Source organism: Dipodomys ordii, unplaced genomic scaffold (genome assembly GCF_000151885.1).
Source record: "Dipodomys ordii isolate 6190 unplaced genomic scaffold, Dord_2.0 Scaffold20, whole genome shotgun sequence".
Taxonomy (NCBI): domain Eukaryota; kingdom Metazoa; phylum Chordata; class Mammalia; order Rodentia; family Heteromyidae; genus Dipodomys; species Dipodomys ordii.
Window position 1 is genome coordinate 5,639,843 of NW_012267236.1, and position 21,958 is coordinate 5,661,800.

The following is a 21,958-nucleotide window of genomic DNA, read 5'->3' on the forward strand; positions in this document are numbered from 1 at the left end:
CGAAGGCCACGCCGCCGGGGACGGCCAGGACAGCGGACTCCACCTGGGAGCCACGGTTCCCAGCTTGGAAAGTTGTAGGGAGGCTCGCAGGCTGCGGCCCGGACGGCGGCGGGCAGACCCCGGCTCCCGCCGGCCCTCAGGAGAAGACCGCGCTACCCGATTGCCACCTCCCTTCCAGCGTAGTACTTTCTTTGGTTCTGGAGCAGCAGCGCTACGAGCCGGAGCTCCAGACGGGAGGGGGGCGCGGCCCGGGGCTGCGCGGCGCGCGGGAGGCGCCGCTCGCGCCAGCGGCTGAGCCCCGCGCGCTCCACGCTCTCTCCGGATTCACCCTGACTTCAGCGCCGCGTGACTCGGGCCCGGCTGGTAGCTGAGGGTCCGGAGGACAGGAGACAACCCCGAGCACGACCTCAGTACACAGAGCCCCGCGGCGGGATGGGAGCCATCGGGCTTCCGTGGCTGCTGCTCCTGCTGCTTTCCCCGGCCGCCACGGGCGCGGGCACCGGGACCGGCCAGCGCGCCGGCGGCTCACCAGCGGCAGGATCGCCGCTGCAGCCCCGGGAACCGCTCAGCTACTCCCGCCTGCAGAGGAAGAGTCTGGCGGTGGACTTCGTGGTGCCCTCGCTCTTCCGCGTCTACGCCCGAGACCTGCTGCTGCCGCCTTCGTCTTTCACGGAGCCCGGGGCTGGACCCCCGGAGGCGCACGGCTGGCTGGCTCTCGACTGCGCCCCTCTGATCCGGCTGCTGGGGTCGCGGCCCGGGGTCTCCTGGACAGCCGACTTGGGCTCTCCCTTCCCAACCGCGACCTCAACGCTGTCCAGGGTGCTGAAGGGCGGCTCGGTGCGCAAGCTCAGGCGCGCCAAGCAGCTGGTGCTGGAGCTGAGCGAGGAGGCGATCCTGGAAGGCTGCCTGGGGTCCCCAGAGGAGGCGGTTGTGGGGCTGCTCCAGTTCAATCTCAGCGAGCTGTTCAGCTGGTGGATTCTCCACGGCGAAGGACGGCTGAGGATCCGTCTGATGCCCGAGAAGAAGGCATCCGAAGTGGGTAGAGAGGGAAGGCTGTCCGCGGCGATCCGGGCCTCGCAGCCCCGCCTTCTCTTTCAGATCTTCGGGACCGGTGAGCAGCTCCCACCAGAGTTTGCTGGCATTTGCATTTTTAGTACCACCAATATGCGGTCACTGTTAACTAACACTACCCTTACCGGCCTTCCCCCAACCTCAGCTCCTCTTTCCTCATTCCTGAAGTTGACTGTGTTTTATGTTGTCCCTGGATAGCACCACCCCAAGAACCTTCTTTCCTCTTTGTAATCAAGTTGGGAGCAGAGATTCTTCCTGCTGGCAAAATACCCTCTTCTACCACCTTACACGTTCCAAACAAAAATAGAATGCCCTCTCCTTCCTGGGCCCTGAGAATAGTTGAAATGACCCTAGTCTCTGTAAGTTCCAAACTAATACCAGATCTCAAAACTATTGCTCTGTCCCTCCTCCCTCCCCCTCCACCGCCCCTTTGCTCTTTTCACAACACGAATTTGGAGAATGTAGTGTAATTTCTCAGGATGATAGTATTTCCTCTACATCTTGAATCCCACTCAACTCTACCTGGCTTGCTGGGAGGTGCCTCTTCTTGATTAATTCGTGATGTTCCCTCTTCCACCCCAACTTTCATCCTCCCTGTGTTTTTGCTCTCTCAGGCTCTCATTCTTCCCAGGTGTCTTGGGAAGGGTTCAGAAGAACCAAGGATCAGTGAGAGGTGTGTGTGGGGGGGAGGGGATGGGAAGTTGTAAAGATTGCCTTGCTGTAGGGGAACAAATATGAGGCCAGGGAGAAATTAGCTTTTCTTCCCTTTCCTTTGGTTTCTTAGCTTGAGTGTCTGCAGCAGCAGCAGCTCTTGGGGATGGACTCTGGCAGGCCTGTTTCACTGCAGATTTATCTGCTGGGGACTCCTGAAATGAGGTTTCTGTTTCATTTACTCCCTCATTTCTTCACATAGTCACTGAGTTGGTGTTTGTGTGTGTGTGTGTGTGTTTGTGTGTGTGTGTGTGTTCAAACACTGACTTCTAACTCTTCCCATAGTATTCTTTGACTGGAAAACCAGGTGGTTTTGAATGGATGTTTGTTTCTCTTGTAAGACTGCAGGGGAAGGACTCGTGAATAAAATATGCAATGTGAATGAATGGGAACAGCACAGAAGAGAAATCATGTTTTTTAAAAAGCCTACACTGATTCCATTGAGTAAACCTAGCTTCTTTTCTATCATTCTCATCATCAGAAATAAATGAAGTTCTTATGCTTCACTGGTTGCTAATGTCTACTACTAATTGAAGGGAATGCATTGAAACAGGTCCATTGTAGAGCTGAAAGTATCTCCCATGCTGTCCCAACACACACACACACACACACACACACACACACACACACACATACACACACACACAATATTTCACACAGCAGAGAAATTTGGAAGTATAAGTTCTCTGATTATTGCTTGGAAAGCACATTGCTGCGTGGTCCCCAGGGAAGACAGTGAGACACCTATCTCAGTACTAGTGTTGGTAGCATTGAGACATGAAATGACACTTTCTGATTGGTACTGGAATTCATATAGTGCATAGTAAAGGTGGAGTCTGACAAATTTGACAGTCTCTTCGATGTTCTGAGAGAAGAGAGGGACACCACCACTATTGTCCCACATAGGATACTTATAAAGATACTTGTAAAGAACAGCTGGGCTTTAATGTCATTGTAGCTTCTGTGGTTTATACAGACATTATTCTTTTTTAGTGCTCAATATTTTTGTTGTAGATGTAAGAGTGAAAGGCAGATTTTCACCCACTTCATGTCCATGAGAATCTCTGAAGCCTCCCCAATCCATCAACTCTTGTTAAGTAACCATAGGCTTCTTGCAGTCTGGATCAGCTATGATCACATCTTGGTAACTGGCTAAAGGGTTCTTTCTGCATGCCTAAACTTGCCAACCATTAACAGGTAGGTTGAAAGGAACATCAGTGAGTGTTTTGGAGAGTTGTATCATCCATCTCAAGATTATATTACTCTCAAAAAGCCCTATAGAGGGACCAAAGCTTCTGAGTGGAGACTTTCATGTAGCAAGAACAGCCCTCCAAAAACTGCTCTGCTATTGGGTGTAGGGAAGCAAAGAGTGTCTCAAGTCCTCTCTCAGCAGTGCAGTCCATTTGGCAGCTAGACCAAGCCCTTATGCATCATTTCACACATCCAGCAAAGCTGGTTTTAGAAAGAGCCAGGATTCTGCCATTAAAAGGCTAGAAATTTTGGCCAAGCATTTTTCAGCAGGATTGGGATCAAATGATTATTGATGGGATCAAATAAGACACTAAGTATAACTGGATGAGCTCCCCATGACCTCCAGAGAGACGGACAGCTTATTGAAAAGCACTCCAGGCCTGTGCTGATCACACTTGGAACAGGCTGGTGTCTCCTGTCTCTGAGGACAGATGTCGCCTGCAGTTAGGCTGCTAGCCATGTAAGACTAGTCTCTTGTTCTACCATTCAGATACAGGCTCCTTCAGATACAGTGTACCTTTTACACCCACCAGGGAGTAGACACACCCTGTGATAGATCATGCTCCATGTTTGAGGCAACATATATCATTGTGTTTTCATTCATATTCATGGATAAAATTTCTGGCTTAGGTTCTGTCACTTGGATTGATTTTGCTATTTATCATGTTTAGAAAAACTCAGGTTATTCTTTTTATATAGGGTCTGATTTATAGAAAAGGCATTTAACTTCTGTGACAGAGGATCTTCAATTATATAAAGGGAAGTAGGTAAAATGCTGCTTATCTCTTCCTGCTTCTACTGAATGGGCTGGCGGTATAACCTAGAGGGGAGCAACTATGTCTCCCTCTGGAATTTCCTTTGTAAAGAAAGAAAGAAGAGAGGATGGTGGTTTTGCCACCCTTTGTGGCCAAAATCCAACAGCAACCCTTTTGCCTCAGACTGAAAATTGCTTCTTAAACTTAAGCAGGATAATGACTTAGGGTATGACAAAGATTGCGAAGTTAAGGCAAAGAAACAATATGTGTATCATTTGTGGATTGGGGAGGGGGGTCTTGAGAAGCCTTATAATAAATTGGTATGCTTACGTGTATTTTTTTTCTTTTGAGGTTACCATGCTTTCCTAAATGGAATTACTGTTTCAAAGTCCACTACAATTCCCAGAGCACCCATTCACAGATAAGGGGTGGAGAAGCAGTTGCTGGAATGAATATGAATGGTGATGTACCATCCTTACCAGCCCAAATCATATATAGTATGTCTGCCTGGAGGTTAGCACATTGCCCATGGTTCTGGTTTATATCCTGGTTTGTAGGTGTTATGAGATCTGCTTCTGCCACCCCTCAGGCAGAGAGCTAGAGGATATTGTGGAGATAGAGCAGTTTCCCTGTAAACCTCCCTCCACACTTGAGGAAAGGTGATATATGGTTGGGGAGTGTGCATGTACTATGAAAAGTCTTTAGCAATTTAGAATAGATATATGCAATGCAATACATCTGACCCTTGACCTTACACCTGTCCATCCCTTCCCAGTTCATTTCTAAAGAGGACAGAGAGACTAAAGAAAGACAGAGAGGAAATGGGAGCTCCTAGAAGGCGTATCAGTTATTGAAGGTGGATTGAGAGAGCTGGAACTAATCCAGAGAAGAGCAGAGAGCTGATTTAAGAGTTGAAGGAACTGATTTACGATGAAAGATGAAAAGAATTAAATATATATGGCTGAGCTAAGTGGCAATGAAGGCAAAGCCATGGTAACAATCTACAAATCTCAGATGAGAGAGTCTGGCAGTGAGGGAGAGAAGTTATTTAGTGTGGCTCATGGAAGTAATAAGATGAGACTTGCAGAAGGAAACTTCAGGTTAGATAGCAAGGAACCTTATTTTCTGAAACTGATATTGCTCTCACTATGGGATGGAATTCCAAGGCAGCAGGAGTCAGGTGAGATTTGGGCCAGACAAGCCACATCATTCATAATTAATAAGTTCTATATTTTCAAATGTTAAGAAGCTATAATAAGCAGGAGAACAGGGACGGGCATGGCAGCAGGAATCAGGATCTTTTGGGATCTAATTCCCAAGAGCCTTTGAGAATTGGTATTTCTACCAAGAAATTTGGTGTTTCTACCACGTATTATCTATGAACCTTTGAAGAGGGTAGGGAATACAAGAAGACTTTTGGTAAAAATCTTTGAAGTTACAGGGTTTATTCTTTCCTATTCCAAGACTTAACCCAGTTGGTATGATCCAGTGAGGAAGAAAGACATTTACCAGAGGACTATGTGTCTAAGACACATCTGTAGGCTTGTGTGTGTGTGTGTGTGTGTGTGTGTGTGTGTGTGTGTGTGGTGTGTCTGTCTGTCTGTCTGTCTGTCTGTGACTGAGTCACTGGGCAGGGCAGGAGGTGACCATGAGAAGATGAGATCCTTTCAAGATTTGGTAGACTCCTATTTGCTTTCTGAAAATCTTTTTTGAATGACTGTTCTGGAGATAAAACCCACTCACAGCCAATGTAACATTTCACAAATTTTCAAAACAGAGCTCCACAAGGGATTTGTTGAGTGTGTGAGTACGGAGGGTATTCACTAATGAAATTATCTTTCATGGATTATCTTTATAAACAAGTTGGTCTTTTGAGTGTCAGGAGAGTTGGAGCAGCAGAAGTTACAGTATCCTGCCCCTCTTAGGGTAACTTTACTTCAAGGGAATTTGCACAGCCTGAACTGTAAAGACATTTTGTCTCACATTATAACCATAATTAGTGTCCTAGTTATATGGAACTTTAGAATTTATAAAGCACTTCATTATTATTACTATTACTATTACCATTATTCTTACTACTACTACTACTATTATTAGTGTGAGTCCTGGGGTTTGAACTCAGATCCTTGGCACTGTCCCTGAGCTTTTCCACTCAAGGCTAGCACTCTACCACTTAAACTGTAGCTCTACTTCTCACTTTTTGATGGTTAATTGGAGGTAAGAGTCACACAGATTTCTTTTTTTTTTTTTTGCATGGGCTGTTTTGGACTATGATCATCAGCTCTCAGCTCCCTGAGTAGCTAGAATTACAGTCATGAGCCACCAGTGCCTAGATATATACTGTTTATTATTCTACTGTTGTCAGTGTCAACTTTGTTTTATAAATAAAATATTTGGAATCAGATTTTGGTAACACTCTTTCAAGGCCATGCAGATACAAAGTGATACACCTTTCCAGGTGTATCCTTTTATGTGTTAAGAGGTTAGAAGAAGCTGTGTGCGGTGCTGGCTACTGATTGGAACCTCACTTCTCCTTAACTTAAAATCAGGCAATCACTTCAAGGAATAAATTATAAACAACCATGACATGTACAAGTATTTGGTATACAACTGTCATGGCTTGGAAGACTTCCTGAAATCTTTTAGATCCAGTTTTACATTATAAACATGGAGGTAAAATATTTTTAAAAATGGGGGTAGTAGTAGTTCCTAAGTGTTTCTAAATGGATATAGTCATAGTTTAAAGAATTGCTATGGAGGGCGGCTCAGTGGTAGAGCGCTTGCCTTGCATGCCTGAGGCCCTGGGTTCGATTCCTCAGCACCACATAAGCAAAAAGAAAAACAAAAAAGAATTGCCATGGAGATTAAATTAGATGATGTGAGCAAATTCTTAACCCAATGCCTAATGGATAATAAAGTGTTTTGTTTCCTGTCACAGTAGCATCTTTCTAGTAGGTGGTCATTATGATGTGTACTTCTGTAACTCTAAGGGCTCAGTCTATATAGTCTACCATTTTTTGTTTTTGTTTTGGTGCCAGTTCTGGGTCTTGAACTCAGGGCCCAGTCACTCTCTCTGGGCTTTTTGGCTCAAGGCTAGCACTTTACCACTTGAGCCACAGCTCCATTTCTGACTTTTTGGTAGTTAAATGGGCTTCAAACAAGAGCAATCTTCAGATCTCAACCTCCTCAGTAGCAAGGAGTACAGGCATGAGCCACCAGAGCCTCGCCAATAGTCTACCATTTTTGAAACAGGGTTATATGTCCTCTCCATGGGGCTTCTCAAAATGAGGTCTTTGAACTGAAGCCATTTCCCCCAATTCCAGATTTTTACGAATATAGTAGACACAAAAATCTTCCTTTTAATGACAGAAAATGCTTAAGTGCATTGGGTCCTAAGCTTGCTTATAGCTTCATGGTAATTTGTAGATGATTGTCCAGATGAAGTTGTAGCACATTTCTAGAACCCAGGAAGATTTTTTTTCTAATCCATTTCCAATCTGTATCCACCCCCTTCTCAAAGTAACCATGCTTTAGACTCCCAAGTCACCAATTAGTTGTAAGTATTCTTGAACTTTAGGTCAGTGGAAACAAGCTTTATATTTTCTTTTGTGTCTGGTTTCTTTTGTTGACTGTGATTGGTGAGCCATTAACCATGTTGTTTTGTAGCACAGAATTCTTTCCTTATACTGCTGTGTTGGAGTTCTTTGTATGAATATAGACCATTTGTTTATTTATATTGTCTTCTCTTTTTTCCTTACCAAAGAGTGGGTGCTATGGGAGAAACAAACATAAAAGATCTATAGATAATGCATAGACTACATCATGGACCTGGGACTAAAGTCCTACTCTATCATTTACTGGACCAAGCATATATATTTTCTTTCCTCTGTACTTCAGTTTTTTTTAAATCTGTAAAGGGAGGAAAATAATACCCACCTCCCAGAGTTATTGTGAATTAAGCAGTATGATACGGGTAGTAGGTCCTCATACATAGTTGGTGTTCAGCAAGTGTTAGTTTCATTCCCAGGTTCTTGATTATGTTTTTTTCCCCCTTTGTAGTCAGAATAGATGCTTCAAAAACTCCTCCTGAAATGGGGAAAGTAAGCCTTTTAAGGTGAAGTCATTAGACACAGAGGGTACAGAGAGTAAAAGTTACAGGCAAGCACTGTGTATATTGATATAATAATTTTAATGAACAATTTTTATAAATAATGTAATAAAAGCATTCTTACACTTAGTTTAAAATCAACAAATAAAGTATTCAATGATGAATAGTTTTTAAAAAACTAATTTGTCTTATACTCAAGTCAGTTGAAAGTCAGTCTTAAATCAGAAACAAAAATGAACAAAAATATGATTATAATTATCAAAGAGCGAGAAAGAGACAAAAATGTCTTAGAATAGGGAGACACAAGTAGAGAAGCAGAGAGGAATGTAAAACAAACAACTCATAAAAACATACTCTAGGAATTAATTATCTAATGAACACAGACACCTACATCTAACAAAAGACTAAAATAATGATGGAGAATGAAGAAAGGTAGTGAGCAGGAGTGAAGAAACTCTTGATTATCTTGGCCAAAAATGATTCTGACCTGGTGTCAAAAACTGCCCTCTGAATGTGTAACTCACATTATATAGTGATTATTTCCAGCTTTATTGAAGTAAAGATCACATACAATAAACTGTGCCTATTTGAACTGCACAGATTACTTTGCTTGATGAATACATACACTTGTGTAACCACTGCACTAATTAGGATATAGAACATTTTTGTCAACCCTTGAAGAGTTATTCTTGACCTTTTGCTATGAGCTTCCTATACTTTCTGCTCCAGGGAACTTCTGAATTGATTTCTGTCTCAATATATTATTTTCTGTCTGATCTATTGATGCCTATGAATGGAATCATGTAGCAATTCTCTTTTAGGTTTGTTTTGTTTTATTTAGAATAATGATAAGATGTATCTGTATTGTATATATTTGTAGTTTCTTTTTTTGCTGAATAGTATTCTACTGTATAAAAGTAAAACAATTCTTTTAGCCAATGTGGGACATTCACAATTTGAACCTCTCATGAACATAAGTGCTACAAACTTGTGTCCCAGTAATTTTATGACTGTATGCTGTCAGTTCCTTTACACTCATTATAGAATTGTTGGATCATATGGAAAATACATGCTAAACCTTTTTAAATAACTGCCAAACTGTCTGGGGCATGGTGGCTCACATTTTTAATTGTAGCTCTTCAGAAAGCCAAGATCTAAAGGATTGAAATTTGAAGTTATTCTAGCAAAAAAGTTCATGAGCCACCATCTGTAAAATAACAAAAATCTCTAAAATAGCAAAATCAAGGGCAGAGACATGGCTTAAGCAGAGTTTTAGTTGAGCAAGAATGAGGCCCTGAGTTCTAACTCCAGTACCAGCAAAACAATACAAAACTGTTTCAGGTTTTTTGGAGTGTGTGTGTGTGTGTGTGTGGTACTGAGGTTTGAGTTCAGGACATTATGCTTGTGTGACTTGTGTGCTCAGCTGGCACCCTACCATGTGAGCCATGCTTGTAGTCCTACTTGTTGCTGGTTATTTCGGAAGCAGAGATTCATGGACTTCTCGGGGTTCTTCCAGAATTCAGCCTTCTGAGGAGCTAGGATTACAGACATGAGACACTAGCATCTAACTTCAAGCTGGATTTTATATTCTATAATCTCACTCTATTATATGGGAATTCCATTTTCCCTACATTCTTGAAGATATTTGGTATTGCAATATGTGGTGATATGTCACTATCGTTTTACTTGGCATTGCTCTTGTGTTGAATATCCTCTATTGCATGGTCAGTCAACCCAAAAAGTTAGAATGATAATTTATTTTTCCTAATTTGGGAATTTGGGGCGAGCTTGGCTGGGTGACTTTGCTCAGAATCATTCATGAGATTAAGTCTGATTTCAGAGAAGGTTATAGTCCTGTTGAAGCTAGGCAGAAGCCATGGGGTCTTCAACAAGGCAGCTCACTCCCATGCTGGACATGAGTGGGAGTTCCAGGTTTACCCTAGATCCTCTCCAAGGGGCTGGTTGAGCCCTTCATTCTGTTCCATCTGCTGAGATCATATGTAGTTTCCTTTTTATTATGTAAATGTGGCACCTTTCACTGTTCGAGTTTTCAAATGTTGAATAACTTCCTATCTCCTGGATAAACCTTACCATGTCACTGTATATTATTCCTCTTACCTATCATTTCCCCTATTATCTCCATTCTGCTATACTTATTTACTTTAGGGTGTTATGTTCAGTTTACAACCTTTTGAAATTCATAAAGTTAAAAAAATTCCATTTAAAATGATTTCTATTCACCTCCTTAGAATTGCCTTTCCATTCATTTTCGAGAGTTTAGAATTTTACCTCCTACAACATTTGCAATAGCTTCTTTAAAGTCTCTGATTATTCCAGTATCTGGATCATCTTTTTTATTTTTTTAGCTTAGCCTACTTCATTTTTTAATAAGTTTTTTTATTGTGAAAATACCATACAGAGGGGTTACAATTACATGGGAAAGGTAATGAGTACATTTCTTATCAAGCATTGTTGCCTCCTCCTTTGTTTCCCCTTATCATCTGTGTGCTCCCATCTACCCCGCCCCCAGCCTACTTCATTTTTATTTTTAATTTAATTTTATTGTCAAGGTGATGTTCAGAGGGGTTATAGTTACATACATAAAGTAGTGAGTACATTTCTTGTTGAACATTGTTATTATTGGCATCTGTTGATGATCCTTCCTCTCACAAAATGGTCCCATTTAGGGGGGATACATTTTCTGAATTATTTTAGAATGTATCTTGGTATTGCTGAGCATTGTGTCATTTGCTCTGATACTTGGGTGTGATATGAACCTTCATTCTGTTCTCAAATCCTTTTCTTTTCATTTGTCTGCGTATGTACAATTCAGATATAGTCAGAGCCCTGGCTGGTTCCTTCAAAGAATGAGCACATTTCCATCTCCCTCTTAGCTCTCTCCTTTCACGTAGCCTCATTAACTTCAGAGCTTTCCTTGACTGAGCTACTACCCAGTCCTTGCCACTCTGGTTGCTTTTAGGCTAAACAATGAGATAGAGAAAAGAAACAGTGTCTCTCCCCTTGCTCTATGGCCTGCAAAGACCCCTTGCCAGTCCTCAGGCTTCATTTCTATCCTCGTTTCCATTTGGTTGCTGACCTCCTAATCCTGCTGACAGTGCTGCCTCCCTACCATCAGAGGAAACAGAGAAGACAAAGAAAAAGAGATTCTCTTCTTACTCCCTAAATCATAGGATCCTGTTCTCCATAGCCTTTTGGCCAGAAAGAAATGATTTATCTGGGTGAATAACTCCATGGCAACACCCATTCAATTTTGATGGGTGTCCAAATTTGGTTCACAAATAACAAAAGAAAAGAATTCAATACAGAAAACTCATCCTGGGTATGTTGCCTTACCAGATATTGTCTCTCTTCCTCAATATTTCTGGTTTTATTTACTTTTTAGAGTCCTTAGTAGTTGTTTTTAATCTTTATGTTTTTCTTAGAGTTTTTTTTATAAAAATTGTAAAGAGCAAGCATAAGTCAGCTTGTCTATATTTTTTGTTGAATCTGCAATCCCATCTACAAAAATTTCCCTTCTGTCTTTAATATTTAATATTATACTATACTTTTGCCTTTACACTGCCTTGGCTTTTGTTTGCTAAAGAAGTCCTTGCCTTGTTCTCATTTCTTTTTTAATGCTATCTTTCTTTGCTATTTTTTTAATTTAAATTTTATTGTAAAGGTGATGTACAGAGGGATTACATTACATAAGTAAGGTAATGAATATATTTCTTTTTGAACAGTGTTACCCTCTCCCTCCTTTTCTTCTACACCACACCTCTAACCCCCCCCCCCACCAAGTTGTAAAGTTCATTTCCAACATAGTGTCTTGTATCACTGTAGAATTGGTTTACTATTTGTCCCACCATTTCTGTGATTCCCTTTCCCTTCCCCAAATCAGATAAACCTATATACAAGACAAAGGATACTGAACTAAATAAAAATCAGTGACAACAGGTAATAAACAAAAAGAGAAAAATAAATACACTGCAAACAGTATAATAATTTTTAAAAAACATCAAAAACTTCTTGCTTTCATTTGTAATGAATAGTTCCACTGGAACTATTCCATATTTAGGTTGATATTTAGCAATTTAATGATGACCTACTGTTACTTTGTATGCATCATTTCTTAAGACAAGTTAGAGATTCTCTTCAACTGTGTTTCTTTTTTGTGTCACCTCCACCCTTCTGTGTGTGTGTGTGTTTCAGAATTTCCTTATTATCATAAGATTTCAGCAATTGGATTAATGATGTGCCTTGAAATGTTTTCCTTAGTGTTTTCACTGTGTGGAGTATGTTGAGGGAATCTTTGTTCTATAGATTAATATTTGTCACCACATTTGGAAATTTTCCATTTTTTTCTGTCCTTCTTTACTAGAAATACGATTAAGTTTATATTTGCTATATAATGTGCTACTACTACATTTTATTAACAGTCTGTCCCATTTTTATTTCAATGTTTGAGTTTTCTTTACTTGTCTGAATTGTATTTATTGCTGTCTTGGACTTTGCCTTCTTCAGTAGTGTTTAATCCGCTGATAATCCAGCCCAAATAATTTTTATTTACTTTAGATATTGTATTTTCTGCTCAAGAGTCTATTTACATTTTTATTTCAGTCTTTCTTTTTCTTTAAATCTTTGAACATATTTATCATAGCTGTGTTAATGTTCCTTCTGCTAATTCTATTATTTCCGTCTTTATATTGATCAGTTTTTCTGTTGATAATATAGATCATGTTTTTGTTCTTTGCATAACCAATAATTTCATATTTGAACTTCTGAATTATAAATATTATGTGGGGATTTTGCTTTCTTCATTTAAAGACTGTTAAAGTTTGATGATTTAGTCACTTGCCCTTTGATTTGTTTCGATTTTAATTATTCTTGTTTTGTTGGAGGGAGTGTGCAGAACTCCCTATTTTGGTTGTTAAGCACCTACACCTTTTCCAATTCTTGTGGATTATTTGGGAATTAGTCAGTCTGGAAGATGTTCCTTGGTAGATGTCCCATGGTAGGTCTTCTTCTGGGGAATAAGTGCTCTTTGCTCAGACTATAGACTCTCACATTATGAGTGTACAACTTAATATTCAGCCAAAGACTCCAGGAGAACTCTATGCAGTTTTATGTAACACCGTCTTTCTATTTCTCTTTCTCTAGTTGGCTTTCTGAAAATTCAAGCTGTTTTCACCTTTCCAAACTTTAAAGTCCATTACCTCTGGCCGGTGAAATCACCAAGCTATTTGGGTTTCTCCTTTCTGTGTCAGCATCTGGAAAATATCTCTAGCTAGAAAATCAAAGCAATGCATATGTTTTCACTTTCTCAGTCCTGTATGCTTATTATTTAATGACTAAAAGCAGGTTGGTTTTTTCCCTAATTTTTCCAGTTTTACAGCTTCTCATAGCAGGAAGCTTGTTTGGTGCTAGTTTATGCATCTCGACTCAGTGTGATATGATACTCTTTAAGATCATGATCATATTGACCTGTCTTCTGAAATACCAGATAGATCTGTATGAGAGCTACTCACCAAAGAAAAAATAGACAAGAGAATAATCTTCACAGATGCTTATAATTTTGGACTTTTCCCTGAGAAAATGCTTATTTATTGGATCAGATTTTCTTTTCTTTTTTTCAGATTTTATTTTTAACTGAGCACTTACAAAGTTGATTGAAGTACAATCTCTTCCTCCCAAGAGAAGTTCACAAATGAATTGGAGAGAAATCCAGACAAGGCATGTTATTAGCTATCTCCAATAAAAGGCAGCCCTTGAATGCTAACAAATAGTACAAGTGGTTATAGAGACTCAATGGAGGCTTTGAGAGGCTTATTCCTGCTGGGAAGATGAAGGACAGAGTCATTATGCACCTCCAGATATCAAAAATTATTCTGCTAAAGGCAGACAAATTCATCTTGTTTGGCACATACTGGGAGGGGTGATGTTTCACAGGAAATTATAGTTCTAGAACTTTAGAAACAATAAGCTTATTGCCCTTTGGCAAGGTCAAAGGATATCTTCTGAGAATGATTAATTTCTTTAGAAACTAAGACAGAAGTTGAGTTAGAAAAACACTCCCAGAAGGAGGTGATTTGAGAATAGGAGGGAAATGGGGCAATGGCATGATATAATTCCCAGAAGAGGAACAATGGTAAGAGAGATGAAGGCAGGAGAGTGAAGAGAGGAGAAATGGAAAAGAGAGAGAGAGGTAAGTAGGCTGACACAGTATGTGAGAGAGAAAGTAGAACTTGTCAAAGCAGAGATGTCTAAGGAATCTTGAGGTTTGGAGGTTATATTCTGGGCCAGACACTTAACTATTAGATGTAGAGCAGGATTATTTAGCTTGGTATTTAGATTTAATGCTAAAGGAATTACACAGTATTTAGGTCTTGAGTTGAGAAGCTACATTTGGATAGCAGATTGACTGACTGCAGATTCCTTTTCTTTTTCCTTTTTGTCAAGTTGTGCACCCAGGGGTGCTGTCCCTGAGCTGTTTCACTCAAGGCTAGTGCTCTACCACTTTGAGCCATAGCCACATTTCCAGTTTTCTGGTGGCTAATTGGAGATTAGAGTCTCACAGACTTTCCTACCCACGTTGGCTTTGAACCATGATCCTCAGATCTCAACCTCGTGAGTAGTTAGGATAACAGTTGTGAGCCACCAGCACCCAGCTGACTGCAGATTCTTTACGTGATGTGTTTTCATTGTGGTCTCAGTTCTAGGCCACAAAGAGAGATTGTGTGGGACTGGGTCCACCTTGTCAGAAGAAAAGGAATTAGACTAGAGCCAAGAAATATTCAGATTTACAAGAAACAAAGAGGAAAGAGCCTGAGTCTAAGGTTTTGACCTGGAGACCTTGACTTGTGTGAGTCTAAGGTTTTGACCTGGAGACCTTGACTTGTGTGTGGTCTTGCTGATAATGAAGAGGATTGGGAAGAGGATGTGGTTTGAAGGGATAGTGGTTGGCATGGTTACAATTGCAGCCATTGAAGTATGAGGTTATCTGGCATGCACATGAAGCTATGGGACTGAAGATGATCCAAGTGAGAGAGGTCAAGCTGATGTGGATGGGAGAATTATTTTCCTGGGCTTACTGTGAATGTGTGATTCTTGAGAGCAGATGGGTTTTCCTGAGTAAGAAGAATAAAAGAAGGTCACCTCTTAGATTTAGTGAAGTTCATAATTTGATATGAATAGGGCCAGTTCCATTAACAGAAACAACTTTATTACAAAAAGGAAGAGAAGACTCTGATTCATGAGGTGTCGCGGGAGTGGGTGTTTCAGCTGGAGTGGAAAGGCCGTTGTGTTTGGTCAAGAGCAATTCACTGAGCTGCTGATAGAGAGCAGGCACAGGCAGAATGATATTTAGAGAGGGGCGGAGGCGTGGAAGCAAAGTGCTGAAACATTCACATAGGAAGTCTACTTGTAAAAAGAAGATGGGAAGAAGAGAGAAGGAGATATCTGTGATGTTAAAGGTTCCTCAGAATGAAGAGGTAGTACAGATGAAATGTTTTAATATAAAACTCAAGAAAGAGTTAAATAGAAAGGAGATTTTGGCTATCCAGAACAAAAAACGAAGTATGTAGAAGAACCGTTCAACCAAGCCTTGTAGACTTAAACTTTTTTTTTCTTTTTTCTTTTTGCTTATGTGGTGCTGAGGAATGGAACCCAGGGCATCATGCATGCAAGGCAAGTGCTCTACCACTGAGCCACCTTCCCAGCCCCTAAACTTTTTTTTTTTGACAAAGTCTTACTATGTAGCTAGCTCAGGCTGGCCTCAAACTCAGTACCCTTCTGCCTCCACCTCTTGAGTTCTGGGATTACAAGTATTTGCTTTTATGTGTGATCACTGCAGACTCCTACACACACTTTAACACAGCCTTTGCTGGACAGGGATCTGTTGGGAAACTAGTACTAAATTCTACTGTTTTGTAATTTAATATTAATGGCGATAGCCACAATTGAATAGTTTTAAACAGACGACTTAATCCTATCACACAGTAAGGTTGATTTGTACTATCATCTCCACTTTCTAGATAAAGAATCCCAGACTCAGGGTAAGCAACACATCCAAGGTCACAGGAAATGAAGGATGGGGTGTGGATTCCCCAGCTAGTCTAGCTTCAAATGTCTGAAGTTAGTTATGCTACATACCAGTAGATGTTTTCCTTTGTCTCCTTTACTTCCTCCTCCTAAATCTCCCCCTTTTCTTCTCTTTCTTTTAAAAAAGTTGTTAATTTATCAGTCATAGGTGCTACCTAGACAGCAATGAGCAGAAAGGTCGTCGTGGGCTTTGCCCTGCTGAGGTCCCTCGTGGGGGACACATATTTAAATGGTAAACGAACATCTTAAGGTATGGTGTGCATGAGCATGGATGCTTTTCCTCCTGATGCTCCATTTTAAAAAGGTGTACTCTTCAAATGAAGACGGAGTTCCCCCATGGGATCTGGATCCCTGCGTATGGTGAGGATCTTGAAACGTTAAGTTACAGCATCTTAGAAGTAGGAATTGGCAGACAGGGGGACTGGAAAGAAAGAGCACGACTTCTGTCTTGAGAAAATTGGGTATGCAGAGAGCCAGGCAGAACGCAAGGGCAGGCGCTCCAGAGCAGGCCCAGACAGTCTCAGTCTGTTCCACGAAGTATGACCAGAGGTCATGCTAAATAGATCGAGAAGCCATGCGCTCCCTTCCTTTCCACGGATTCTGCCTTCCCTTCACGCTTCAGCCTCTTGGTGCCCACACATCTGTTTGACAAATGCAGCCAAGGGGGAACGCACAAAGGTTTACTAAATACACCTGTATCACTGTGTGGAGCTAAGGCGAGAGGCGTGGTACAAGGAAGATTCCCCTTCCACTCCCCTTCGTTGGGTTCCTCTTCCTCCTTCCATCCTTCCCTCCCTCCTTCATTTCCTCTCTCCCTTCTGCCTCCCTCCCCCTCCTTCCCTATCCTTTTCCTTCTTTCTTCTTCCTTCTCCCTCTTTCTTTCTCTTCCTCCTTCCCTTCCTCCCTCCCTGCTTGCTTGCTTGCTTGCTTCCTTCCTTCCTTCCTTCTCTCTTTCCTTCCTTCTCTCTTTCTTTCCTTCCTTCCTCTCCTAGCATTGGTCTCTGTGTTACAATTTGGAAGAATCTGGTTAAAGAAAAATATCATGAAGCACAAATGCAGATTGGATACATCTGACCTTTCTTCTCTTCAGAACAATAAATGTCAAATAGCTTAAAATGACAGCCATGATGGCTAGAGCTTATTTATGTGCTTAAATATTTAGGCAAGAAACATAATTTAGACTTAAGCCTAATTTACATAAATATTCTGGCCTATGTGAATCATACGTACTTTTAAGGAGGGATCATAAAGTAGTGATGTTTGCATTATGGAGAACAGAAAATGTTAAATAAAAATGTGAGAAATCAGAATAGAATGGAAGTGGAAAATCATTCTTGATAGGTAATGAGAATGTTTGATAACATCAAGGAAGTGTTCTTCCCCACAAAATTGTGTTTACGTTTTTCATATCTAGTGGTATGTTAAATTATCTGAGTGGTGTGTTACATTATCTGAGTGGTATGTTACATTATCTAGAGGAAGGCTCACAATCAGCATGCCTTTCCTTTGGTTAAATACAAAATATCTTTTTTTTTTTTTTTACAAAATATCTTATAGGTGCATGTTTACTTGTATTATTTATCCTCATTTTACTAAAGTCCTTTTATTGTTAAAACAGAAGGAGGGAGAATTATCTTGCTCCAGCTGTGTAAATCCTGATAGAAATCTAATCCTCCAGCCCAGGGTGTAATTCTCCACTCAACCTCATACTCAATTATCATCAGAAAACAGTAGCATCTCTTTCAGAGAGTATCTGAGAAGATGGGGTTTTTGTTTCATTATTTCTTAAAGAATTGCAAATATGAGTTAACTCATACACTTCTGGAGACAATATTCTATTGTGTTGAATCAGAATCAGGAGATAGTTCTGGTATCTTCTTCTAGAATTAAATGTTATTAAGTTACTAAGACAATAACATAAGGATTTTTCTTTGCCCTTGGCAAATATTTATAAAATAGAGCTTATTAAAACAGCTACTGGATAGGTTTGTTAGGAGCAGCAATTAAGACAATTTTTTAAAAGCCTTTAGTGTACACTTGGCACATGGTTAGAGTATTGCACATGTTATTCATGACTTTCTTTTGTTGTTGTTGTTGCTATTAAAGAAGTTTTGTCTCCTTCTTTTGTGGCTTTGTTTCCATATCATCTTTGCTAGGATTGTGCTATTTTTACAATTTGAGATTCTAGTAGAATCTCAACTAAGACATAACAAAATCAATAAGGAGCTCTAGAGAATCTTTAAATATTATGGATTAGAGCAGCTTTTGTCCTCAAAGTATTAAAGTTGTCTGAAATTCATCTCTGCCTCATTGTGATTTACCTAAGGATTCCATATACAAGCCATTCTTCATTTATTTTTTTATGCCATAGGTTTTAAATATAAATCATAAAGAATATTTCTAAACTCTTAAGATATTATCAATATTTAATTCTTATAACAGGAAAAGACACTAATTTCAGCAATTAATTATGAAGTTTAAGAAAATGAAACACAAATTGAAACAGCAGAAGGAGAGGAGAGAGTTCCGGACTAGGAATTATGGGATTAGGTTTTCATTATAGTTTGTGCCAAGCTGTCCTGTTTGAATCTGGGAAAATCACCTCAACTTCCTGAGCCTTGGTTTCTGGCATGTAAAAAAAAAAAGTGAGTTCTGATCTTTGCCTTTTTCATATTAAGCTTCCATGATGTTAATCTATTTCCTGGGCAGATGCTGAAGTATTACTTGGAAGATATTATCCATGATTGTTCCTAAAAGCAGTTGCAGAGTCAATTAGAATTTCACAGGGCAGTGTTGGGAGAAGATAACCTCCTCTGATTCTTAAATAATTGGCAAATAGCATGTTATGATAAGCGCTGTTTATTTCTAACTAATATTCTTTTGAGACTGTGATAAGAGTAATGAGATTTATTTTCATTTCTTCCCCAAAGGAAAGCCTAAGTTAATTTGGTGCTTTCCTAGATATAGAGTAAACTTACGCGAGCTGCTGCTATGGTTTTCTGTTCTAATCATAGCCAGTAAAACACTGATTGTGTGAACAGAAGCTGGTTTTCAATCAATTAATTAATAAACATAGATTGGCCAATCAATAAGTAACTATATACCCACAGATACATACCTGAAAACTATGTTTCCTCTTCCTTAAAAGGACAAGGTTTCTGATAGTGTTGGGGCTGAGTTAGGGAAGGGTTTTGAGTTATCTGTTCCCAGATGAGGGCACAGGAGGTGCTCAGTGTATATTTGCTGAATCGATGAAGGAAGGAATGAGTGAAGTAAACATGATATATGCAAAGGGTGACTTGAGCGGGTCCACTCCATCTTCAATAACCCGTGCCACAGTGAACCCAGTATGCTGTCTTATAAATTCACTTCCTCTCTTCTTAATGGCCCATTGCCTCTTTCCTTTAGCTGCAATTCTCCATTCAAAAAATAATCATTGAGACCTGCTGATTGTTTGGAACTTTGTAAAGTTCAGTGTTAGTCAGTTTTATCATTGCTGGAGCATAATACCCAAGAGGACACCAATAAATGGAAGAAAGATGTATCTAAAGAGGTTTTAGTTCATAGTTCTTTTTTGTTGTTGTTGTTGGTCACGGGGCTTGAACGCTGGGCCTGGGCGCTGTCCCTCAGCTCTTCAGCTCAAGGCTAGTGCTCTACCACTTGAGCCATAGCACCTCTTCTGGCTTTTTCTGCTTATGTGGTGCTGAGGAATCAAACCCACAGCCTCATGCATGTAAGGCAAGTACTCTCCCACTGAGCCACCTTCCCAGCCCCTCGTTCACAGTTCTTAACTCTGTTGATTCCAGGCCTGAGCTGAGGCAGAGAACCTTATGGCAACAGGAGCTTGTGGCAGAGGTACTGGACCCTCATGGTAGACAGGAAGGAGGGGAACACGCTATTGTTTTTAAAGGCACACTTCCAGTGACCTACATCTTCCAGATAGCCTCTGCCTCCTAAAGCTTTCACCTCCCCCCAAAATAGCACCATCAGCTCCCAACCAAGAAGCAGACACAAGCATTAGGTTGTGTGTAGGCGATTTAATGTTCAAATTAAACAAGTTCTAAGGGGTAAAAACAACAGTAATATGACTTGCTCCCTGACTTTATAAAGAACTTGTAGTCTAATAAAGCAGACCAAAAATATAGGATTTGAGTCAGAAGTTGGTGAGTCAAGATGACACCACCACCAGTTTCATGATCTTTGTTTGTATTCCCTGAATCCTAGTGAAAGGGGATGATTCCAATTATAAAAGCTTTGTGAAGGACTCAACTAAGGTTATTTATTCAATAAAGTGCAGGGTAAAGAAATGTAAGCATTTAGTTTAAAATAATGTAAGGTTGTGTGGATTTAAGGGCTAAGTCTCTTGGGGTGAAGAGGGGTGAGTGGTGAGTAGAGGCTTCTGGAGGGACTTAAATCTTATTGGATTCTGAGGGGTGAGTAGAGTTTGGTTAGTTAGGGTGAAAGAAGAAGCTGGGCAGTGAGGCAGTATGGAGCATGGAGCATAGTGTGTGTGTGTGTGTGTGTGTGTGTGTGTGTGTGTGTGAATTCAGTTAGAATCCATCAGCTAGTCTTTCTGGAGTACACACACTTTCCTGGATCTTCCTCTGTGTGTGTAAAAGAAATTTTATGTTCAGTGTCCTCAGATGTGCAGAATGAATGGAAGACATTGGAGAGCAAGCTCTGTGTGTGTGTGTGTGTGTGTGTGTGTGTGTGTGTGTGTGTAACATTTTCCTAGAATGCAATAGGCAGCCCTCTGTGGTCTGATGTAATGTATGGAGCCTCTGAGGGAAATAAAATTGGAAATGGTGTAGGGTTTAGATGAGTATTTATGAACTGAGGTCAAGAGTTTGGAGTCTGAGTGGGAAGATCTGGAGAGGAATAGAGTAAGGGGGGGATGGCTGAATAAAAAATGATTCTTTGAAACCTGCTAGATACTACATTGGAAATGAACTATACAACTTTGTGGGGAAGGAAGTCAGGAGGGGAAAAACTGGGAGAGAATGAGGGAGGGGGTGACACTGTTCAAAAGGAAATGTACTCATTACCTGACTCATGTAACGATACCCCCTCTGTACAACACCTTTACAATAAATTTAAAACAAACAAAAAAGAAATAAAGATTCTAAGAAAACTTCAAAGGCCTTAGTGCCTGTGGCAAAAGAAAGGGAATCTAGGTTTTTCTAGAATTTTCTACCAGCAAGATTAGAATAATAATGCTTCAATTGATAGGAGAGAGGAATCTCTCTCTAGAAAGAAAATTAGGGAAGATGAAGTTGAGATGTGTGTGTTTGTGGGGAGCTGAGATGATGGCTTCGCTTCAGGCAGCCACATCCTGTAGGCAATTGGAAATATGTGAGTATGTGGGCAATGTAAGAAGTCAGGGTGAGACATGGGGATTCGGAAGTCGTCAGCACAGAGACTTCTCATAAATTATGCACTTTGCTTAGAACTTAATTTCATGTTTTTTAGAAGATAAGAGAAATGAAAAGCTTGCTGAATTATGGATTATGCAACTGTATTAAAAGTAATTCTCTCTCTCTCCCCCCCCCACTCACTCTCTGGTGAATTTTGTATTCTGTTCTTCCCTCTGATCCGCTCCCTCCTCCCCTCTTCATAATTGGAGGGACACAGGCACCTCTATGTCTGTCAGATCAGAAGATTGTCAGGGAAGGGATTAGGTGATCAGGAATGTTCACCAGAAGACATGACGAACCTCCCCCCACCCTCTTCAACGCTTCCTACATCAGAGGAATGGAGCATTCTCTTGAGGAAAGCAACCATTTATATTTATAGGAAGAAATGTTTAAAGAGCTAAATCTTCAGTTCCCCGGACAGCGCTGTTGTTTGATTTGAAGCTTTTCTTAAGTAAAGCACTGATTCTCAACTAGAGATGAGCTGTTTTCAAGATAATATGATCATGTGAAAGAAGGATTCCAAACTTGATTTTGAAGCCAGAACTCCT

General features: G+C 40.5%; 1 protein-coding gene across 1 annotated transcript in view; it reads left to right on the forward strand.

Annotated features, from left to right (window-relative positions):
• The first annotated feature begins 416 nt into the window (after positions 1–416).
• Alk (anaplastic lymphoma receptor tyrosine kinase) overlaps positions 417–21,958 on the forward strand; it is a 716,643-nt gene continuing 695,101 nt past the window's right edge. The window contains exon 1 of the mRNA XM_013013560.1: positions 417–1,111. Within this exon, the coding sequence (XP_012869014.1) occupies positions 433–1,111 (679 nt within the window). The 5' untranslated portion in view covers positions 417–432. The remainder of the gene's footprint in view (positions 1,112–21,958) is intronic.